At 42.0% G+C, this 18,181-nt stretch overlaps 3 protein-coding genes across 7 annotated transcripts; 1 reads left to right on the forward strand and 2 right to left on the reverse strand.

The window, feature by feature from the left end:
• Positions 1 to 1,144: 1,144 nt before the first annotated feature.
• Positions 1,145 to 12,236, reverse strand: kiaa1328 (KIAA1328 ortholog). Its single transcript, XM_085925004.1, has 11 exons — positions 12,104 to 12,236; positions 11,028 to 11,251; positions 10,862 to 10,962; positions 10,600 to 10,715; positions 7,197 to 7,321; positions 6,117 to 6,457; positions 5,783 to 6,001; positions 5,295 to 5,390; positions 5,096 to 5,175; positions 4,502 to 4,610; positions 1,145 to 1,490 (listed from the first exon to the last, which is right to left on the reverse strand). The coding sequence occupies exons 1-11, from the start codon at positions 12,156 to 12,158 to the stop codon at positions 1,271 to 1,273; spliced, it is 1,686 nt and encodes a 561-aa protein (XP_085781130.1). The 5' UTR covers positions 12,159 to 12,236; the 3' UTR covers positions 1,145 to 1,270.
• Positions 12,237 to 12,387: 151 nt separating this feature from the next.
• On the forward strand, positions 12,388 to 14,759 carry tpgs2 (tubulin polyglutamylase complex subunit 2). 3 transcript variants are annotated; one of them, XM_085923671.1, is made up of 7 exons: positions 12,388 to 12,696; positions 12,799 to 12,878; positions 12,967 to 13,054; positions 13,435 to 13,575; positions 13,650 to 13,763; positions 13,839 to 14,002; positions 14,250 to 14,759. In XM_085923671.1, exons 1-7 carry the CDS (start codon positions 12,621 to 12,623, stop codon positions 14,466 to 14,468), a joined length of 882 nt encoding a protein of 293 aa, XP_085779797.1. In that variant the 5' UTR covers positions 12,388 to 12,620; the 3' UTR covers positions 14,469 to 14,759. The 3 variants fall into 3 exon arrangements, with proteins under 3 accessions (XP_085779797.1, XP_085779799.1, XP_085779798.1); XM_085923673.1 differs by having other exon boundaries at positions 14,253 to 14,759; XM_085923672.1 differs by having other exon boundaries at positions 13,435 to 13,572.
• aqp7 (aquaporin 7) lies at positions 14,066 to 17,579 on the reverse strand. Of its 3 annotated transcripts, XM_085923668.1 has the most exons (7): positions 17,438 to 17,551; positions 17,221 to 17,275; positions 16,454 to 16,580; positions 16,239 to 16,376; positions 16,023 to 16,141; positions 15,729 to 15,946; positions 14,066 to 15,603 (listed from the first exon to the last, which is right to left on the reverse strand). In XM_085923668.1, the coding sequence occupies exons 2-7, from the start codon at positions 17,224 to 17,226 to the stop codon at positions 15,408 to 15,410; spliced, it is 804 nt and encodes a 267-aa protein (XP_085779794.1). In that variant the 5' UTR covers positions 17,227 to 17,275; positions 17,438 to 17,551; the 3' UTR covers positions 14,066 to 15,407. The 3 variants fall into 3 exon arrangements, with proteins under 3 accessions (XP_085779794.1, XP_085779792.1, XP_085779795.1); XM_085923666.1 differs by having other exon boundaries at positions 17,221 to 17,579; XM_085923669.1 differs by lacking the exon at positions 17,221 to 17,275 and having other exon boundaries at positions 17,438 to 17,453.
• Positions 17,580 to 18,181: the final 602 nt, after the last annotated feature.

The raw sequence follows: 18,181 nt of genomic DNA on the forward strand, positions 1-18,181 counted from the left end.
CAAAGAAAAATCTGTGATATAAAATACCACTTTGGTTATTAAAAAAAAGAATAACTTCACTTCCTTCCTTCCATTTTCTGCATCTTGTGTCGCATTGTTTGGCAGAGCTCTGATCTTGTTCAACTGTGTTTTACCAAGAGCAAAAGTCAATGAAATCTGCACTATCCCATCCCAACCAAACTGATTTACTGTCATTTTTATGTGCTGTGATAAATTTTTCCCTAAACTCTACAATGACTGGAGAGGCATCATGTGGTTTAAAAGCTACTATGGAAATGTATTTCCCAAGTTCAGCACATATGGAGAGGGAGGGGGGGATGAATGTTGCATAATTCAGCTTTGCAAGGTTCCTGAAGCTTCTGATAGGCCAATGCGCTTTAGGCTCTTGCCCCTGACTCTCAAGAAAGACTGCACCAATTTCTTGTTCCCTTGACTCCTTTTTTTGTAATTTTAAAATGAATGATGCGTCTCAGCTTAGGCCAATAATAAAGCACAGTCTAGAATAAAATGTCCTGTGTGGCGTTGTAATTATTGGGCGAAAAGTGTACCATGCTGGGAAACATTTGTTTGAAAGACAATGTGTTTATTTTAAGGACCCGCTGAGTGTAATTTACAAGTATTCCACAGTTCACTTAAGGAGACTATTTAAGAGCCTTAGACAATAGTGATGCCTTGAGATCTGAGTATCAGTTGTTCCATGATCACTATACTGGTAATCTTAAATCATCTTCCTCGTTGAGATGAGAGGAAATTTCTATATGTAATCCGTTTCAGCTTCTGCCCAAACAATATTTTAAAACCAAAACCAAATCTTAACGCCGTTGCATGTGACTTGGCCTCTCGTGAAGAAATGTACAAAGAAGACAACTAAACTGTAAGAGTCGTTGTTTTAAAGTCAATATGTTTTAAATAAATGAAAGTAAAGTATATATTCTGTTGACTAAAGTATTCAAATAGAAGTGCGATTTGTTTGGCCACCTATAGCTAATACTTTGTGTGTTAACATTAAGCGACCATAAGACAAAGCTGTGTGCTTGTTTTAAGTTGGCTCACTGACATTTCCTCGTAATGTTATTTGGCAGCCAATGGCTCCATATTGCCACGGAGGCAAGAAGGCAAAGAAAAAAAGTACATTACTAATATACCCACGAATGATGCTTTATTTGTACTTATGAGTTATAACATGAGTTCACTCAAAAACATACTGAATGAATTGAAAAATAAAACTCAAATTAAAAGAACTAAGTAAAAAAAAAATCGCTTCCTCTTGTTAGCAAATGAAAAAAATATCATCCAATATTTGGCTTTCCTCCAAGTCCTGCAGGCAATTCAGACGATAAGGCACTGCAGGGGTACGTAGACCTCTGCAGATTGGTTTGGGCGCAGTAAGGGCTGGTCCACGTTGGGATGACCAAGATGATGCTTTGCATTGCTCATGTGCTGCAATGGGACTAAAGTTATCTATTAACTCAACCACAGAGAAGTCAAACCTGGGGGTGGAAAAAAAGGGTTGAAAAAAAAAAAAAAGAATGTTGCTGTTATTCCATTCAATGTACAGTACATTTTTGTCTGCAGGGGCATTTCCTGGCTGCGGCAACCTTCTCCTAATAACAGGAAATGCGCACACAATGCCAGACTGCTAAACAATACAAACTCAAATTAAAAAAGGTGAGCAAGCTGAGGTACCAGCACCAGAAATGCCAAATGGTCACTTTGGACGTAAAAATTGTGTGCTAAAATATAGCCAACTACCTTCTGCTTGTTAACACCATTAATATAAAAGCAAATGACGACCCGCATTGCTGAATTATGGACTGATTCCTAACAAGCGGCTTTAACAAGCCAAATCCACTGGTGCGCTCCAACAGAAGTACACCGTTTCTTGTCGGCATGAGAGGGACAGAAAAACAGAGAACCTGGCGCCTTGATGCCTGGAATAGAAATTAGGGAATGTGCAGTGAAATAAATAAACCAAAACAAAGAAGATTAGGCTAATAGAGATTCAATCCCTCAGTCTGTCTGGCTTGATAAATTATTCAACGTATACACAGTGGAAGGACAACCATTCCAAATACAAAACATGAATTCTTTAAAGCATGCTCCAGTGAAGTTGCTAACATAATTCTCTGCTCGTTTAAAGCCGCATCCATTTGCATCACATGCAGTGCTGTGCGCAGCTCCCCGAGGTGAGCGCCGCGTTTGGCATGCACTTGTTGGGGCTGTCCCCAAACGCCGCGCTGTGGATTATTTAGGCCATAGAGAAAGCAGGAAAAACTTTTGTTAAATTGTCATTTCATTTGCATTTATCCAAAATTACCATGTCGTTCCCGCACTTCACTTGTGTCTTTTTTTTATTTTTATGCACCAATAGCACAGAAAGTAACAGAAAATAAAATGAACACTGTGTGTGCAAGACGTTATACAATTTTCACTTATGGTCAAAAGGTCATTATAGTCTTTTATATTTCTGCTCCGACTCACTTGTGACGGCTACTTTCTGACTTTGTGAGAAAGTACGCAAAAAGCCTTGAAACTTTTTCTTGGAAAATGAACTCGAGTGTGAACATGTTTGAGTGACAGTAGAGAAGGCTTATCAGGGTCAAGTTAGCTGAGGGAAGATAAGTGTAAAACCAGATTTAAAAAAAAAAAAAAAAAAAAAAAACAGTGAGTGACATCACCTGAAGTAAGTTAATGTATTTTCCTCATTTGGGTTCCTGCCTGTCAACAGGCGCAGGAGAGAATGAGCAAAAGTGAGCGTGACTCGCCAAGAGAGAGAAATTGAGAGATGGAAAGCAAATGCAGCTTTGTGGATATAGAGCTGGAACATGGGGGAGGGACTTTGGCTAGATTCCGTCTCGCGAAATGTGAGAATTTGCATTTTTATTTGTTGATTTATTTAACGGACAGAGCTCTCAAACAGCCATCCATCAACAAACGACATGCTGGTAATGAATAATGCATTGCTTAACAGCGGGCACAATCTATAACAAGGCGTGGGTGGGGGGTGGGGGGGTACAGTTTGGTCAGAGTGTTGCGGGAGCGAGGGCGGGGCAGAGCGGGTGGCATAAGGCAGAAAAGAATGCCAGTAGAGATTCAAAAGGCTTTAACTTTGTGACTTTATACTCTGAGGTGCAGTCAGATATTAATAGATTCGTAGCTCAAGGGAGTTTTATCAAATCTGTCGCTGTAGCCTGCATTTTTTTTTTCAGTATGTGCAAGAGCAGATGTTCTCTCAGTCGAAGTACTTTTAGTATTTTGAATACCGCATCATCCTTTTTTATAATGATTCTCGTTACTTTTAGGCTAATGTGTTAGCAACTCGTGTCCGTGGCATGCATCAGATTTGAAGTCGAATGAAACTGTTTTCTTCTTTGCGGCTTTCTATACAGTGCTCCTCCCATTTAGTTTGAAATATGTCCACGCTTCTTTGCATGCCTCCTCGCTTCTAACGCTCACTGCACTCTTTCATTAAAGATGGTCGTCTCACCCCGGTGCCCTTATTCATTTGCAGTCCAAACAGTAAGAGAGAAGAAAAAAGAAAAAAAAAAATATCGTGGCCAAAGAATAGATTTTGCATGTCAATTTCCCAACCAATCAATAGCGTGCGTGTAACGGCAGGCGAGATGGAGATGAGATGGAACTGTCTCATTACTAACTGGCACAGAATTCAAGAAAGGATTAATAAGGTCGCTTCATGTTAACCCGAGCTTTGTTTGGTAATTTGCACATTAAGATGAAACGCTTTTAGATCAGATGACCTAAAGGGCCACGTCGTTGTTGCTAGGTAAAGTAAAAATGAATTGTTTGAAATCACGTGAGCTGCATCATTCCATCCAGGGATTTATTTTCACAGAGCGCTGTCACAATAACCGAGGCCATGCTGCAACTTTCAATAACAAGATGGCAGTGATCACAACTTTTGGCCAGAGGAGCATACGCCATGGCCGCTGAGCTTCGAGTGTCAATGAATGTCATCAGCCGGCTTGCATGAGAGGGACGGGAAAGTATTGAAAAGGCCGAGATGTCCTTGGAACTGTATGAAGAATTTTGGTGAGTAGTATTCACTATAGTACCTCTATTTATCTTGAAGAACATCTTACACAGCAGCTAGGGTACCTTATTTTCCTTTTGAGCAATGCTCAACCGTTCACCCCCCCAACCCTCTTCAAAGTTGCTTTTAACATTGCTGCCTCTTGCTTTCTCTGTCTCATTACTGTTGCAGAGAAAGGAGGGAGGGCAGTGTGTGCATCCAGAAGTCTGTTCAATTACACCTGCTGCAAGGTCCCTGCCAGGTCGACTAATGGAACGCAGCATGTCTCCTGACAGGCTGGCCGCGGCGCTAGCTAGCCCACTAAAAGCTTCATTTAGCATCTCGCAGCCGAAAAGTTAGCTGAACTAAGTGTCATAATTTACCCAAGAAAATGGAAACTCTGCAGAACCCCGTTTAAAATGTGATAACGAGGCTTTTTGGATTACATTATCGCCCAGTAAAAAAGGTTACCGATTTTCAGATGTCTTTTGAATCTGGGGTTCCACGATGAGCTCGGCAGGGCTTGCGGGGAACCCAACGGGGGATGTGGCAGTGTCCTTTGTTGACTGCGCCGTAGCATCTGTCGAGAAATGTACACACTACCATTCAGATATGTCTTAAACTTTGTGTTCCAGTAGCTTTTTTTTTTTTTTTTTTTTTTTAATCAGATTTGGCAAACATGTATTCATTCATTAACAAAAGAGCAAATAAGAGTGCTGAAAGCTCTTTGCGATGACATGGAGGTATTCACTCTTTTCCTGACAGGCTTTGACACAAAATAGCTGGCTGCTTGTCAAACTAGCACTATATGAATGACTATTTGGCAGCAGTGCCTCCTATTTGTTGATCTGATTGGCCCTTAAAAATGTAACTGCCAGAACATTTGTTCAGTCACCTTCCAAGTTTTACTTGATCTAATACTCTCCCGAAGCATGTTTATTAGCTCTACCTCAAATGAATTGGTGAAAGAAACTCATGTGGCATGTCAGGTTTGTGACAAGTATCAATACAGCGTTTTGATGAACTGGAGTGTGGGGGGGGGGGGGGGGGGGAGTAGCAACTTACCACAAAAATGAACATTTTTTTCCCGAGAGGCAGTTTGTGAAGAGTTGTGATGCAAGCTTTGTTGTGCTGGATGATTCTCTCTATCACAGACAGGCAACAGACACAGTATCAGGAGCAATTTTCATAAGCAGGCCTCAACAATTTCATTCTGTGATGGACTTTGATGGTCTGATGGAGCTTTTTCAACAACTTGCTTTACCTGGAGGGCAAATCTTGGCCACGAGGGGTGTCTGGCTGTGATGTTCCATTGTTAGTGACAGAGCTGCTGAGTTTGGATTGACATGCTTCTTGAAGCCTAATATGTCCACAAGAAGGAATTGAAGTTAGAAACTGATGTTCTGCCACAGAACATTCTACTGTTATTCAAGATTACATCATACAAAATACTTTTTTCAGATTGATACCAGTATGAGACCTTTGTTTATCACCCATTAAAATACGTCCAGTATCGGTCCGATACTGATACCTAGTATGGGTAGCCTTTAAGTATATTGTGATGAAAAATCCATTCTTCAATTTTTTTTAATCCTACTTATCCTCATTTTGATTGCAGGAATGTTCACCGATTTACCCAAGAAGCAGTTTTGGGATGTGTGAGTATCAAATGAAATTATTATATGGACATTTTGTAACTTACTGCTAGACTATGACAAGTAACTTTTTTCTTTTAAGGTTTTTGGACCCTACCTCTTGCAGTCGAGACGTGACTGGCACAGCTGCTGGTTCTGTCTACTGAGCCGCTCCTCCTGATCAGCCAGACGTGCCTGCAGCTTCTCTCGCTCCAACTCCAGCTGCATCTTCTGCAGCAGCAGCTGGTGCCTCTTCTCCTCCCAGTCCCCACAACTATGTAAAGGGTTGCTCAAAGCTTCCTTATTCTCACTTGGTGAGTCATTCTCTGCACGTGGCCTGTATGGGAAAGAACGATTTTGATAGCAGATATTTTATACTTTTTTTTTTTAAAAAAGTGTTGACATCTAAAATTTAGAAGGAGTGAACATAAACAGTTTCAGAACAACCGTACCTTTGGCCAAAGGTGCTCTCACAGCTTTTCTCAAGGGAATGTCCGTTTCTAGGTTGCTGAATGGGATAGCCATTGTCTTGATAGTACTGCAAACCAAATTCTCCTCTCTGAATCTGATGCTCACTGATTTGTGCACTAGCATCAGCTGGACAGTTGTTACTAAAATAGGAAGCGGGTGTAGGAATAGTGACAGCTTGCGAGGCTCCTCTCCTTCCGCCACTTCTCTTGTGGACTTGAGATTTGTGTGTTTGACTAGCAGCAAAACTGAGGTATGAGCCATCAAACATTAAGCCGTTAGCCTGACTTGTAGTTTCGTTAATGGCTTCTTCGCTGCTCGGCACCTGGACACACAAGAAAACCAATGAATGTCTTTTGACCAACAAAAGAGGCTTCCAAAAAATGAATGCGGTGTTTCAGCCAAGATAGGCAAGGCTGTTGTATAACCCATGGAGCATAATTTAGAGCTGGCCGAAAGTGAAATTTGTCAGAGTTGAATTATGAACCATTCACTCAATTTGTGCAGATGTGCGGGTAAAAATATTCCCCACATGCGTAATTGGAGTGTGTTTTCTTCCAGTGCGTATAATTACAATGGCGTGCAGCGTCCTATTACGCTTACCGTATCCTGTTCCGACCTGACAGAGGCGGCAAGATTAAGAGGCTAATTTTCAACCGAGCATTACTGGCAGGTAAACCAAGGTCAGGCACATTATGAGATAAACATAAGGAGGAAAAGCCCGTCTGATAGTTGACTAGGGAAGGGAGAGAGTGACTCATTTGCTAAGGGTCAGGGAGCAGGCAAACAGCCATTATTCAGAGCCACAGTGGGACAATGAGGTTTGGCCGTGTCATCTATTCCATCTCCAGATGCTTAGGCTGAAGAGTGTCTTCCCTTCTCAAGTGTGACCTTGAGAGAGTTTTATTGTGGTGTAATCATATCGAAGCAAGTGACTTCGGGAGTGGGGCTGCTATAGTCAATTGATGGAGATTATTTTTGGCGCTTAAATATAAATGACCTGTTGCATGACGTCTCGATGAACCCTTTAGCAGCACCCTGAGTATAGACGAACAGGATCGTACCTTATAGTGAGCTTGTGCTTGGCTAAGCTCAGCGATGGACTGGTTGATCTTTACTTGTTGCTGAGTCAGGTATTGTTGGTAGAGCCCAAGCAGCTCCTGACACTCTCTGTACTGCTGCTGAAGGCCTGGCGCGCCGGTGGTTAAGGGTCAAAAACGAACATGGGTTTTTGAATTCCTGATGGAAAAATAAGAATGCTCTAATGAAAGGTCTGTTTAACTGGCGTGCCAACGTTGCTTTAAAAAAAAAAAAAAAAAGCCTCGTTTAAAAGGTCACTGTATGCAGATCAGTCTGAAACGATTCTCTTTGGGGGATTAAGACAGACAGGGGCTAGATTCACTAGACAACCCATATGAAACCATTATTTGCGCAAACAGTTACATGCTTGACCGGGAAAGTACAGAGAAAAGGGAAAAAAAAAGAAAAAAAAAGGGGGCCAGAAAAATCTGACTTTGTGTCAGAGCACAGAATTTTTACCATCTGGTTCGATCCATGCTGCGCTGATCTGAGCTGGGCAGGGGCTTTCTGCCAGACAGAGAGTTGGCAGATACAAGGAAACTAATCTGGAGCGGAACTACTGCTGCGCCCCAGGAGCCCACTAATGACAGTAGCACCATCGCACCACAGCAGCACATACAAAGATAATGACTAGGAGATACACAGACAAACTCATACATATTCAATAATCAACCTGCGTCTTACTCTTGACTTTCTAGGACACACACACACACACACACACACATTGATGCACAAGACCACAATTTCCCCCCACATAAACGCTACAATAAAAGCAAGTCGTGCACACACACACACACACACACACACTCTCCCACCCAAGCTGACCATAAAGTGTGTTTCCTCCAGGCCATATATTTTTATGATGGTGGCCCTGCTACCCCAGCTGATGAGTTTCTCAGCATCCATTTAAAAAAAAAAAAAAAAAAAGAGCCCAGATATTAAGAGGAAATCAAAGTTCAAAGTAGAGTCGTATTGAAGAAATAGTTGGCAGAGTACTCCATAAGGAAACACTTTTGGTTGTTAGAGGACTTCAATCAGGTTGGGGGAAATGAAACGGGAGGGGAAGGAAAGAGAACTTTGAATTGAGGAGCAGAGAGAAGACAAATGCAATGAAGCAGCTTCCATAAACTGGGAGAAAAGTGAGGAAAGGAAACACATTGATTGAACGCTCCATCTAACTACGCCCCCCCCCCCCCCCCCTCCCAGCACTGATAATGTCTATGGAAGTCTTGCACGATGAAAGGACATCACAAGGACATCACATCATGTAAACCGTTGCTGGGAGGTCTATTTATGCAGCATGAATAAAGAAGGGTCTTGGGGGGGGGGGGGGGATACTGAATATGCGTACCCAGCCACCGCACCCGCACCGAGATTGCAAAATGCATGGCTGTTTGTATGCCCAAACATTTGAATGAAATATAATGATATTACAAAAAGCACAATGAAGAATGTCTCGCTGTGCACCAGGATCCTGTCGGTAAAGCATGCTAATATGCTGACGGGGACAAGCGGTCGCTCCCTGGACAACAAGCACTTGGGCAATCTGATCCAAGGAGAGCAATACTAACAAGATTCCACTTCTGTGCCAGATGCTACAAAAACAGACTTTCTCCACATCCTTGGACAACAGCCAAGGGCCAAGTACAGTACTCGGCAAGCCCGGTTGTTTACATCATAGTTGCAAATTGCCAACAATTACTTACTCCTCCCCCCTTTGCTCCCAAAATACTCCAAATCAAGGGCTTGGGTTGAAGAGGCCTGTCAAAATGATTCACTTCCCTGTCAGGCTGAGGCTTGAATGAAATTATGAAATCCACCTCAAGGAGGAACAAATTTGCACACTGGGGAGGGGGGGGGGGGCTAAAGCCTACTTTAGCACACCGAATCAAACAGATTGAGCCTGAAGAGGACAGAAAAGGGCGGAGATTGATAGCTGGGAATGTGTAGGAAAGGAAGCAATGATGGTGAATTAATTGAAGCTGACAACTTGCGTAACCTTGTAAATACAACTGAAGCTAAAGAAAATGGGCGCAGCAAAGTCACACAGACAAAATAAAAAAGCAAAAACGAATCATAAGGAAAACATTTCGATTATTGAGGTCCATACCCAAGATGAAAGCCAATAAAAGCGATCTAGAAAAGTTTGATTTGGAATTATGTCAAGTTCAGTCGTCAAATATTTTGCAGTCACATTTGGTAGTCGATGACAAGAGAGTTCCCAACTCTCCACGGCCTCTGGCTTTTCTCTAGTTGTGTCTCCTGCTGCGTTTTGTCGAGCGCTATCGCCACGGTGACCTCGGCACATAACAGCATACTTACTTTTAATGTACGCAAGCGTCGCTTCTTTCCGAGACGAATTCATTTCAATTCGAAATGTCAGCTGAACACCCAAATATCAAGGTTACTTTTTCCTCTCTCATCCTTGGTGGCTTAGAGCTAAACTATAGCCCAACATTTCTTACACCCCGTCAACCCTGAACCTTGGTTAGATAAGATAAGCTAAGGCGTAATGGAATTAGATTTGACAAGACTCTCATTCAGTGTGTTTGCCTTTGGTGTCTCCTTAACCTTTCTGTGAAGTGGCAGAACCTTATCCCCGAGAAGTGCGTTCATGACTCTTGCTCACACTTTAAAAGACTACGTTATCCCCCCCTGAGGTGCTGGGAACCTAACATTTTTCTCTCACAAATACCTTTTAATGGAGTTTAGAACTTTGATGTAAATGCCAAGTGTGCAATCCCGAGCACGCTTAATTGAGCCGTGCCATCCTAATTTAGCACACTTCCATTTCCAATCAGACAATTTAGCAGCAGGGTCAATTACTCTTCATATTTTGCAGCAATTTAGAGTCAACTGATTATTGTCCGTTAACCTGTGTGGAATTTTAAGGAAGACAGCGGGGGGCATAAAATATAATAACATTGTTAGCCTCAAATTAGTGAATAAATAAAATTCTGGCTTTCACTGTGTGCAGAGGAAGTGACATCCAATGCGCAAAGTAAAGGTTACAAAAACATATTGAAAAGAGACACAATAGTCTTCTTAGTAAATACCAAACTTAATAGATGCTTTCGAGTTTGGGCCATTGTTTCAACCGTGAAATTGATTTTGTGCACAAAGGCAAATAAGCTGCAAGCACTTACAAAAGACAACTGTGGCAGACGTCAAAAAATTGAAATGAATCTCCCCATTTGTCTGCCTCTAGTAGGAATTCAAGAGTTGCATTGGCTGCACAATGGCTTTGCTAAGACAACAGTGCCCCCTGTTGACGTCCTTCTGTATAGCCAGGCGCAGCACAGAAAAATACTTGCACACAAAATGTAAAACATGTTGCAGCCACAGACTGCTGCACTGGTATTTTGTCAATAATATATAAAAGGATACTTTCTCTTTCATGTGCTATAACCAAATTCTGTTGCTCAAGTTGTTGGATCTTGCTTTCAAAATTATCATGCTCATCTTTCAGGCGCTTCACAGATTCTTCCTTCTCCTCACTCACTCTGAAGGGGGGGGGGGGGGGGGGGGACAATACATAATACATTAAAATCAAATGGGAGGTAAAAGTGAGCCAGCGAAGCAAGAAAGCAAAATCCACGAGGGATTTTATTTCAATTGCTTCTTCAGAGGGATTTAATCAGCAAACTACCTGGCGAGTTCTTCAATCAGGTTTGCAATGCGTCGTTTGTCTTCGGGACAGAGGTCTTTCAGACTGACTTGGCTCTGTGCACTGATGCTTTCAAATATTACCTAGGAAACATGGTTTACATCCAGTTCATTTACAAATATGACCAAAATAATGATGAAAGCCTTACTGGTGATGTGCTGTCACTGGTTGGAGAAGCACTGGCAAAGGTTGAGGCATTTTCCTTAACGTCAGAACTGGATCGATCATTTTGTACATAGCTCTGTTTTTTGCCACCCCTCTTTAATGGTACGTCAATCTTGCAGTCAGAGGAGCGCCTGGACTGCATCTTGGTATTTTTTTTACTTGAGGTGCTTGTGCCGCCTGGCTGATAAGAGATCACATCATCTTCTCCTGCGAATGGAGAAAGAAAACATGGTGAGTTTGACAATGTCTGAGAAAGTGTATATTATTTCGGCTCACCAGAAACAAATACCGGAGATTGTACCTCATCTGCCACTATGTCAACAGAGACAGTGGAATTACTTTTTACAAGAACAGTAGTTTCACACAATGGAATAATGAAAAAACGTAACGTTCAAAAGCTATTTCTAAAAGTAACAAAGTTCTAATTTAATCTATTAGGGTTCGAGTTTGGCCTGTGACTACTACATGAAGCTGATCATCTGTGCTATTTAAAGTACCTAAATAGCAGCACTCAGTGGATTTTTGAGAGCGAGTTGTGTCAAGCGGATCAACATCCGTTTATCTGGGCTTGTTAGTGACTAACATAAATGGCATCTTCATTCACTTAGCCCCTTATAAAGTTTACATTTATTGGGCAAATTTGTTCATTTATTTTATGTTAAAATAACGATGTATTTATTCAGGTTTTATTTTGTACTGAAATTTATATTGCAGCTGCAAAGTAGTGCAATAAAAATACAAATATTTTGCCTAACATGAGTGATTGCATTTAACAATCGTGAATACAATATTGATCAAGGAAATCCTGATTAGAATTTTGACCATAATCGTGCAGCCCTACCCGTGACCAAAATGTGACCACGCGACTGCTAAATTTCTCTTGAGCAAGGCACTAGAACCAAGCAAAAACCTAATTCGAGTTGTTTACTTGCTTTTTTTGTTTTGATACTTGACTACTTGTTGTTTTGTAAAAGATCGTGCATATCATCTTGTAAGAATGAAAGGTAATAAAACCACACGGACTGGAAAGTAAATACACAAATGAATACATAAGCATACCACTCTTGACCCAAAATATTCCAGATTTTGAATTCCTTTTGTCAACTGCCGCCATGTTGAAACAACCGCCGCAAGTGACAAGGAACCAAACCTTCCTAAGAAATTGTAGCTCCGCCTCTTAGTCAAATGTGAAGATCTGATTGGCAGGTTTTCAAACAGGCATTTTTCTATTGGCTTAACGGACCCCGCCCCCCCACAGCCCCCCCCCCCCCCCTCACACGCACCCACGCGACAAGACGTCCTGACGTAAACGCTTCCTGCAGAACGCACGGTCACGTGACGTGATGATAATATCCTAAACTATAAGAAAGTTGAACACAATCAATTATTATCTTTATATAATAAAAGGGCATGTACAAGTGCTAAGTGACGCCGGAAGGTGGCAGCGATGTAGAACATCATAAACTCTCTGCGAAGAAGAAAAAGCGTTGCCAGTGGCCGGTGTACCTTGGTGACCGTGACAAAACCAAAGGGGTTGCTCTTCTAGAAATTAATAAAGATTTTTCTTGGTAGAAAAATGGACGAGACAAAAGAAAACGTGTCATTTAAATGTGTGCCTGAAAGACTGACATTGGGCATCACGCGAATCCTTGGTGAGTATTTTGATGCGGCGTCGGAACTAGCAACATCTGCAACATACACTGTCACGCTTCTTCCATCAAATAAATTCTAAATCTAATTTCTCTTTGCACCAGAGAACATGCCTGGTGTTGTCGATGTGCGCATCGCAGAGAGGGAGCCTGGAGAAAAAAGGAGTTTGCTCTCATGGGAACAGGTGAAGGAAACCCAACCCATAAGATGCAATTGTCAAGCATCAAATGTCAGATTATTTAAAAGAAAAAACATCTGTTTCCCCTCCGCAGAAAAACAATTGCATTCTACCAGAGGACCTACGAGATTTTTATCTCACAACAGATGGCTTTACACTTACTTGGAGCGTCAAACTAGACGGCAAGTGAATCTGTTTTTTTATTATTCTAACAGTGATTCCCAACTTTGCCATGTGAGTTTGTCAAGTGTACTGTAGGTAACGATTCTATGCCGGCCATGTATTGTGGAAGAACAATTAAAAGCCAGAAATGTTCGATGACAAATTCCCAATTGTGTGATACCCATATAAAAGCAATCGCTTTTAGTTTAACAAAAGAGCACCAGATTTCACACTGACTATGCGGATTTTAGAGATAATTGATAATTGAGTTTGTTGGTGGTGTTTTTTAAATTGAAAATATGCATCATAGCTCAATATATGTTGGGAAATGGGATTTTACATGCACTGCAATTAAAATACCTCTAGTAATATTTGGTAATGTTTTTTGTGTCTCCTTCAGATGAATGTGTTCCCTTAGGATGCATGACAATTAACAGTGTGGGACGGTTGCTGACTCTTCTCCAGCCAACACAATTTTTCTCTCTGCCGAATGCACCATCACTGGCTGACCTAGACTGGGAGGAGGGCAGTGCAGAATGTGGTGCAACTCATATGTCAAATTCTGTAATCGTCTTCACCAGGAAATAATGCAAATTTATTTTGGTAATTTCACAGGGTCAGAAAATACTCCCACTCCTCCACATTTTGATTCTCGGAGCCGCATCTTTGAGTTGGATTCATGTGGCGGGAATGGCCAAGTGTGCTTGGTATACAAAAACTCCACCCCAGGTGTTCTTGGAGGTCTTTTGTCTAAAAATATATCTGAGCCCTGACAATTTACTTAACATTCTTTTCTTTTTTCAGGTGTGGTCGCCCAGCAAAGTGAAATCTGGTTTCTGGACCGCTCGCTTAGCTGGCATTTCTTAACCTCAACCTTCTCCTCTTACTACCGCCTCATGATCACACACTTGGGCCTGCCTGAGTGGCAATATTTTTTTACACCTTATGGCCCCAGTCCGCAAGCCAAGGTAGCAAACTGACTTCTTTTGAAAATACTCTATAGAGATTAAAGTAGTTAATACACCAGCAGATAGATTGAGATACTTTATTTTTTTCCATTTTGATAAGCACAGTGTTTCATTCAACATTCAAAGTAATGAACAGACACATGATTTGTGTTGAAAAATCTAAATCTTGCTCGTTTTCGTTTCTCAATTCTTTTTAATTCATATATTTTGTGTGTGTTAACTCTAACACCCGCCGTTCCCTCCGCAGCAGTGGTCTTCGCTATACCAGCCGCTGACCTTCAGAAGTGAGCTCAACCTGACTCCTTCTGCCGGAGACGTTCACATCAACAAGATTGATCCCACAAAGGCTTTTAAAGCCAAAGCCAAGGTGCCCACCCCTAAGAAGAAGCCGTCCGCACCGTGCAGCCAAGCGAGCAGTACCAAAAGCCCCGGCAGCAGTGGAAGACCTGGCACAGCGAAGCGATAAAACCGGATCCGTTTGATGATGATATTTCAAGCAGCTCTCGGACACTACTTGATAACTGAGGCTCAAACTTCTTTTAAGAGAGTCACGAGCAATGACCACCTTTAAGATCAGTGAATTTTATTTTGCATATTATTACAAAGCTTGAGATATTTGCTGTAAATAATACAATTTTGAATGTACTCTATCAATTATGATCTATCATGCTAGATATCAGATAAATTAACTATGCATCAATCACATGTCTGTTTTGACTGTAAACTTGTGAAGCTTCACAATAAAATACAGCTGCTATTCCTTGATCACATGGTCACAGTGTCAAATTTTCAATATGACAGGTGCTATTTATAAATGCATAGCTTCACAGGAAAGATACAGTCGATGATTATTCACTTTGTAATGCCCACGGAGTGTGGCCGCATAAGCAATAAGACTTCTCGGCTCAACTTTGGGCTCAACTATTTTTCAAGTGATTCCAACATGGAGGTTATCTTTTCACTTTTTGCCCATAGACTGCTGTCTGCCTGAATGAATAATAGATAAGTTCTTATTACTCTGAATAGTATTGAAGGCTCTTAAAGGAGGTAGGATTTTAAGTCAGTGTAACACTCAGTTACTCTAAAGTTAGACCAGCTACTTTTGCATCCTTAATGAAAGTCGGCAGACTCTTCAAGAAAAATATTTTAGGTTTCAACTTGGCTTACTCCTGGATGTTGAACATTTGCATAATAAGCCTTAGCTGAGTGCCATTTCTCTTTCAGCTGCAAGAAGCAGCTTAGCAAGTGACGCAAATTGTAACCGAGTAACTAAGATACAGACACGCGAGTCCCACGTTTGCGTCATTATTAGCGGATCGTCCAATCAAAGCAATCTTGGAATGTGTCAGCTACTCATGTGCACCCGGCTTGACATGCTCCACTCATCGTATTAGTTGGGAACCTCTCACACACAAAAATCAGAATCGGCATTTTGTTTTTCCAGGGATGCAGTCTCCTTCTCTACTCTTTCTATTGGTCCAGTGCAATTTTCTGAGCGTGGAGGATGATGAAGTTCAACCAAGAGCTTGTAGAGTCCCGCACCCAATACGGCTCCAACCATCGGGGCGATAATGGGCACCCACCACCAACCGTTTCCGGCCCTGCAAAGATCAACAAGCAAATTATTACATGTCTCCTCACTCTCAAAACTCTTCAGACTGTTATCAAGAAAGACAGATGTTTATTGGCTTAGAGCCCGAGTACCTATAGCACCCCACCCTCATACCTGAACACGTCAACCCCCCAACCCGCAATGGCCGTGAAGATCCTCGGCCCGATGTCTCTGGTGGGATTGATCGCGTAGCCACAGTTGCTGCCCATAGAAATGCCGATTAATAGCACCAAGAGACCCACGACGGTTGGCTCGCCGCCTGCCGCGGCTGGTTTGTTTTTCTGGTCGGACAAAGCCAACAGGCACAGCAGCAGCAAAGCTGTCCCAAATACCTGGCAACAACACAATCAAAGTCTGTGCAACGCTACATTTTTTATTTGTCATCAGTGTCAATCCAGTAGTTTGTACCTGGTCAATGAATCCTCCCAACAAGGAGAGGTAATGGGCAGGATAAGTGGCAAATATACTAGCAGTGGCCTTGACGCCAGTTACAGTCAGATTCCCTCCACAATAGTTGTGTATTGCCTCTGCAAACAAATCAAATTGGCAATCGGTATCTTTGTGTCATGTGAAAGGAGAAACCGCTTAGTACCAATCGCTCTTGTTCATTCAGCGTGTACTCACCATAATACACACCATAAACCGACCCTGCGGCTAAAAAGGACCCCAGGAATTGTGAGAAAACATAGACGGGGAACATCCTCCACGCCAGGCGGCCATAGACACACATGGCGAAGGACACAGCCGCGTTCATATGAGCCCCTGGTGGAGTAACAAAGCACATAATGGCAGAGATAGTGTTTATTTTTTTATGCTTGAAGATGAGGCAACCTTTATACCTGAAACTTTGCCTCCTACATGATTCCCAATTGCAACACCCAGCCCAAAGCCCAGATTGATGCTTATGTAATGTCCAAATTCTCCTTGTCCAGTCGTGACCTGTGCCACAGAACCAAGGCCAAACACCTGGAAACAGAAACCAGACTGTTCAGAGTGACGATTAAGGACAGACAAAATAACTGACGAGTCACTTTCAAACTAGGGCTAAAAAAAAAAAAAAAAAAGCTGAACTTAAAACCCTGACGCCAACTCGGACGTTTCGATTAAATCGAGTGGAAAAGCCTTACACTGAGCTATTCATCCAGGGAACAGGAAATGTGCAGATCCGCCCCCACAAATCATGCACCCTAAAGTTAAAACGTAAGCAGAGTGTCAAAGTACAAGATGGGGGTGCACACCAAAGCTCAGGACATGTCTTGTTGCTGTAGTTACAACTTTTATGACATGTGTCGCACGTTTGCCTCTGGGCGTCACATTGTAACTCCTTGTTCTAAATTTGGCATCGATTGGAACAGCAAACATGTGACTCTGGCGACCCCTTCCACGTGGCCCGCTGCCTGACCTTTTCCTTGAATCTTCTCTCACTTCCCCCAAACACAAAAAAACGTGTTTGGAGGCACGAGGCTTTGAATCAAGATCACAAACGTGCTAATAATTATCATCATTATTGCTTTGATGTGCTGAAATAAAAGTCCAAACCTTTTTCAATATCTTGTTGCCAAAGGATGTCAATTTTATCACAAAGAATGAAGAAACAACTTCTTACCATCATGACATAGGTGCAAAGAGTTTCAGCAAGTCCCACACGAATAATTTCATTCCTTAATCGAAAGGTTCGGGTTACAAGAGGTGCTTTTCGCAGAGCGATTCCTAGATTTGCTGACTGTGTAAAGTCCTTCATTTCTTCTTCTTGTAGTTTGACCATTTCTCTCATTTGGCCTCTTTTGTTTTATAAGACTATTTTTGAAAAGAATAAAGCTTACTTCAGAGAGATCCAGAGTTCAGACTTGTAGGACTACCATGCTGCCCACGTGCTTCCAGAAATACAATTGGTCGCCTCCCCAACAGGCACTGCAGTTCTCTGATCTAATTTCACACGAACTGTGAGCACCTCACTCGGTCTCTTGCTGTCTTCATCACACAGTGCAATTGGGTCCACATTTTATAGCGGTGACACAATCTTCCTCTCCCTCCCACCCCCCGGATATGCTCACTCTGCCATACAGACAGCTCCGGCCTCCAATAGTTGGCCAGTGTGTAAACTTATTTCAAACATCTGCTTAACATCACTGGACAATGACTCACATAATAAATCACATAAGGTGTAGCATTACACTGAAACATTGAAATGACTCTAAATATTTTGTGATCGCTAAAACCTTTTACTTTTAAAACTTTTAGAATACCACCACAGTGATGGTAAAGAGGAGATAAAAAGTCAATCAATGTTCATAGAATTATCCATTCATTTAGAGGGGGCGGGGTCTGGTGTGTTCACACCCACAACCTATTTTAAAATGGCTTGATTGGGTTTGCAAAAATACCAAACACGTAATCTAGCCCACCCCTGGGCAGATTTCTACCTTGCAACAGCAGATAATTACATAAGGTGAGGCAAACAGGATTTTGCCTCCACAGCGTGGAGCTTCATGTGGAGCTCTGCGACCAACATTGCAGAGGTCGGGCGACAATCTTCTTCTGCGGACCTAGTCAGCGAGTTTGTTATT

The sequence above is a fragment of the Syngnathus leptorhynchus genome, chromosome 11, assembly GCF_054491065.1.
Source record: "Syngnathus leptorhynchus isolate UIUO chromosome 11, UIUO_Slep, whole genome shotgun sequence".
NCBI classification, from domain to species: domain Eukaryota; kingdom Metazoa; phylum Chordata; class Actinopteri; order Syngnathiformes; family Syngnathidae; genus Syngnathus; species Syngnathus leptorhynchus.